This window comes from Sardina pilchardus, chromosome 5, assembly GCF_963854185.1.
Source record: "Sardina pilchardus chromosome 5, fSarPil1.1, whole genome shotgun sequence".
In the NCBI taxonomy this organism is placed as follows: Eukaryota; Metazoa; Chordata; class Actinopteri; order Clupeiformes; family Clupeidae; genus Sardina; species Sardina pilchardus.
This window is the reverse complement of record NC_084998.1, coordinates 29,225,952-29,230,951: the sequence shown is the minus strand read 5'-3', so window position 1 is coordinate 29,230,951 and position 5,000 is coordinate 29,225,952. Positions and strand designations below refer to the sequence as shown.

At 47.4% G+C, this 5,000-nt stretch overlaps 1 protein-coding gene across 1 annotated transcript in view; it reads right to left on the bottom strand.

The window, feature by feature from the left end:
- LOC134080645 (ryanodine receptor 1-like) overlaps positions 1-5,000 on the bottom strand; it is a gene marked incomplete at its 3' end in the record, with an annotated part of 84,981 nt that overhangs the window by 58,670 nt on the left and 21,311 nt on the right. The window contains 6 exon segments of the mRNA XM_062537191.1: positions 482-674; positions 2,775-3,016; positions 3,248-3,381; positions 3,765-3,883; positions 4,425-4,520; positions 4,904-5,000. The exon segment at positions 4,904-5,000 is cut by the window's right edge and continues 39 nt beyond it. Coding sequence (XP_062393175.1) covers positions 482-674; positions 2,775-3,016; positions 3,248-3,381; positions 3,765-3,883; positions 4,425-4,520; positions 4,904-5,000 — 881 coding nt within the window.

Here is a 5,000-nt window from a genome sequence, read left to right as displayed (position 1 = left end):
TTGTGGTTCTTGTACCGCCTTCATGTCAACAGTACACTCAGAGGATCGGCCTTCCAAATATCCTGACTTCCAAAAAAAAGTGCGTTCATGAGATCAGCTCAGAAAACTAATATGGATGTGTTTTTGTCTTTGGGAACGCATACCGGTAAATAAGTTATTATAACTGCTTCTTTTGATTGAGCTAGAATGAGAATGGGACTGTGCTGTTTAAATAAATGCCCTTGTCTATCTATAACAAGAGCGAGTTTGGCCTCTTGTTGAGTGGTTGTATCAGAGGCTGCTATGATGGGAGAGCATGACTGTAACGTCAAGTCGGGTAACTTGAGGCAGACTCACCCAGTTCTGCACATTCCTACCTGACCCGGTTCTACGTATTCCTATCTGACCCAGTTCTGCATATTCCTACATGATCCAGTTCTGCATATTCCTACCTGACCCAGTTCTGCGTATTCCTCCCTGACCTGGTTCCGTATGCCCCTACCTGATCCCAGCAGAGAAGCTGACGACGGGGAAGAAGAGTCCGTCCACGTTGAAGTTCTCGAACATGCCCTGCACCGGGTGCCCGTTGATGCGGAAGGAGATACTGGGCACGCTCAGATCCAGGCAGCAGCTCACCACGTCCTCCGCAGACAGGATGTGCTGACTGGGCGACGCCACCACCCGCGGGACACGCCCTGAGCGCACAGGAAGTGAGGAAACAGGAAGTGAGGCGCTCAATCATGGACGTCGGAGGTGCATCAGGTCAGTTGTAAGTGGTGGTGATGCTCATATAATAGATATTAGAGAGCTAGATACTGCGTTGGGCTGAAGAGCGTACGTTAATAGCCCCGCCATCTTGGTGGGGGCAACAATCACAGGAGGCCAATGGAGAAACAGGTGTTCCTGATTGGAAAATCAGACAGGTGTTGCTGATTGGAAATCAGACAGGTGTTGCTGATTGGAAATCAGACAGGTGTCTCTGATTGGAAATCAGACAGGTGTCGCTGATTGGAAATTAAATAGGTGTCCCTGATTGGAAATCACACATGTGTCTCTGATTGGAAATCAGACAGGTGTCCCTGATTGATAGCAAGTGATGCCCATAGACAGTAAAGGTCTTACCCCAAGCAATATGTCGGCCACGTTTATGTACACCACCTAACAGAACTCGACGACAATGAGGTATCTACAGTAGCTTTCCAATATCTATGGCGATGCTCTCAATGTTGTCATCAGCACGGCTCATTGGGATGAGTAGGACCTGGCCCAGCTGCTCTGGTCAGCTTAACCAATCGATGAGAGAGTCCATCATGGATGTGGACGGTGCATCAGTTTAGTCTGTGAGTGGCTCTCAAACTCTCTCCTCGACCCTCGATGCTTGGTCCTCGAGGCTCGTTCCCACTGATCTGTAACTTACACTGGATAGACTATCCCATTGTTGCTGCCCCATCATTCTTTTTCTAGATCAGTGAGGACGAGGATCGAGGAAGGAAGGGAGGGTGTATGAAAGATCAAATGAGAGGCACCCTGTAAGTGGTGATGCTCTCAATGGTGTTTGATTATGCAGGCTTCTCTCTACCTCTAAATATGACATCATGCCTGTAGCCCAGTCCTGACCCTTCAGACATCAAATCGGTGTGGGAGTCTGTCCACTCTAAATGAGAAGTGCTAATCAGAGCAGCTGGGACAGGGCCTACACATCTGAATTAGCTTTGCTGATACACAGCCTAGAGACAGCCGCGCCATGCAGTGTGTGTATGTGTGTGTGTGTGTGTGTGTGTGTGTGTGTGTGTGTATGTGTGCTCAAGTGTATGTGTACACTTGAGTGTGTGTGTGTGTGTGTACTCGAGAGTGTGTGTGTGTTTGTGTGTATGTGTATGTATACTCAAGTGTGTGTGTGTGTGTGTGTGTGTGTGTGTGTGTATGTTAGCTCGAGTGTATGTGTACACTTGAGTGTGTGTGTGTGCGTGTACTCGAGAGTGTGTGTGTGTTTGTGTGTATGTGTATGTGTACTCAAGTGTGTGTGTGTGTGTGTGTGTGTGTGTGTGTGTGTGTGTGTGTGTGTGTGTGCGCATGTGTTAACTAGCTAACAGTTTTCAGCAGATAGACTGATGCTCAGATTACGCTTGGTCATCTGCTGTTGCAGGCATCACTGGACCGCACCAACGCCTTTATGAGTTTCTGAATATAAACCCAGTAACAAGCCTAGATGACGCACAGCACATGCATTTACTGGTGCCCTGATCATTCCATCCACACTGGAAGAGCTGATAGCCCCCTTTGTTGGGTCAAAACATGCCAATAGCACTCAATGGGATTGGGCGAAATCACCTGATTACAGATGTAGCCCATCCCCCTCATTGGCATAGCTCCTCCCTCTCATCTGTCCACATCTGTAGCTCCTCCCTCTCACCTGAACATATCTGTAGCTCCTCCCTCTCACCTGAACACATATGTAGCTCCTCCCACTCACTTGACCTCATATGTAGCCACCTGTCCACATCTGTAGCCACTCTCACTCACCTGTCCACATCTGTAGCCACTCCCACACTCACCTGACCATAAGTTTAGCCACTCCCACTCACCTGACCATGAGTTTAGCCCCTCACACTCACCTGTCCATATGTTTAGCCCCTCCCACTCACTTGACCTCATATGTAGCCACTCTCACTCACCTGACCATGAGTTTAGCCACTCCCACTCACCTGACCATAAGTTTAGCCATTCACACTCACCTGACCATGAGTTTAGCCCCTCCCACTCACCTGTCCACACGTTTAGCCCCTCCCACTCACCTGACCACAGGTTTAGTCCGTCGAAGCCGTAGGAGTAGAGGTCGTCCCCCACGCCGTTGCTGCCCCAGCCCTCTCCTCCGCCGGGGTAGGGGCTGTAGCCCTCGGTGAGCGCCCAGCCCACGCGCAGGTGGAAGGCCTGGGCGGTGAGGAAGGGCTGCACCTGGTCCACCATCAGCTCGTAGTACCACTTCTTGTACTGCGTGGAGCCCTCGCACGTGCCCAGGAAGATGTTGGGACGCATGCTGCACGGACGGACACGGGGGTCAGAGGATGCACTGCACACGCACGCACACACGTACGCACGCACGCACGCACACACTCAAGCAGTCCCTGTGCTTCTTGTACCTGGTGATGTAGTTTGATGCTTATCTTAAACACACACACACACACACACACACACACACACACACACACACACACACACACACACACACACACACACACACACACTTGAGTGTCAGCTTTGCTTGTACCTGGTGACATAGTTGATGATGTTGGTCTGCAGCAGAAGGTCTCGGCCAGGCAGCAGGTTCTCCGTGATGAGGTTCTGATTGGACCTCACAGCTACGCCATTACACACACACAAGGAACACAGCACGTCCAGCACCTACACACACACACACACACACACACACACACACACACACACAGTATTACTATTACTAACACTATTTTGCACAATATTAACAATGATATGCACAATATATTGATATAAGCAGCCTTCGTTGCTTTGGAAATTGAAGTATGTAATGACATGTTACTTCACAGTTCTGTTTGCCATTAAAAGTGCCTTATGAGCCTGTTAGCCTCCTTGCTATCTGAATGGACTGCCGCTCAGCCAGCTCAGCAAATGTAAATGCTTTGAAAACGAATTATTGAAGATAATTGGCATCAGCCACTCTCTGTGTGTGTGTGTGTGTGTGTGTTATTGTGTGTGTGTGTGTGTGTGTGTGTGTGTATGTGTGAATGTGTGTGCATAAAGAGAGAGACCTTGTGGTTGCGTCCGTGTTTGTCCAACAGGGAGATGATGGATTTGATGTGATTCTCCTGAATGATGTTCAGAACCTCAGGGCTCTCAATCAGAACACAGTACAACACCTCCAGAATACCTGAGGACCAATCAAAACTCAGTACAACACCTCCAGCATACCTGAGGACCAATCAGAATATAGTACAAAACCTCCAGCATATCTAAGGATCAATCAGAATGCAGTATAACACCTCCAGAATACCTGAAGACCAATCAGAATGCAATATAGCACCTCCAGAACACTTGCTCCATTTAATGTGCTTTATTTCTAAAGTGTTTTTCAACTGTTGGCCTTTTAAATATTTGTTTACTAATATTGACTCATCTTTGTTTTCGTTGTAAACATTCATAATGCACCTGTGTATGAAATGTGGTAAATAAATAAATATACTGTAGCTATTTTGCAAATCTAACAATATGTGATGTTGGGAAACCCTGGGTGTGAGAGCTGTATAAAAAGTACTGAATAAATAACTAGTAATTAAATAATAAATAACTAGTAAATAAATGAATAAACTCTGGGTGTGTGAGGTGTATAAAATGTGCAGAATAAATAGTAAATAAATGGTAATTAAATAGTAAATTAATGAATAAACTCTGGCGGTGTGTGGTGTGTGTACCTGAAGAGGCCTCCAGTCGGTCCAGCTTGCTGACCAGCCAGTCCAGGTTATCACAGAAGAGGGCACAGTTGGCCCTGTTCCCTCGGATAAGGGAAGCTTTAGGATCACACACGCACACACACACACACACACACACACACAGACAAATGTGTGTCAGACAACAGTATAATTTCTACCTTCCTCAGAGCCATATGTTACGTCTAACAGGGTGTTTTGGTGGTCAACCCTCTAGCCATACACAGACACTTTCATATCCCTTGCTGTGAAAGTGTGTGTACATGTGCATGTGTGCGTGTACACACATGTCTGTGTGTGTGAGTGTGTGTGTGAGTGTGTGTGTGTGTGTGAGAGAGAGAGAGACCCACCTAGTACATAGAGCAGATTAACAATCTCCTTCCAGAACTCGTATGATTTGCATTCCTAGCTTTGTGTGTGTGTGTGTGTGTGTGTGTATGTGTGCGTATCTGAGAGAGACTCACCCAGTAGTTCATAGAGCAGATTTACAATCTCCTTCCAGGACTCTGCTGCCTCCTCTCCAGCAAACTCAGAGAAGTGAGCCGCCGTGTTGTACACGTT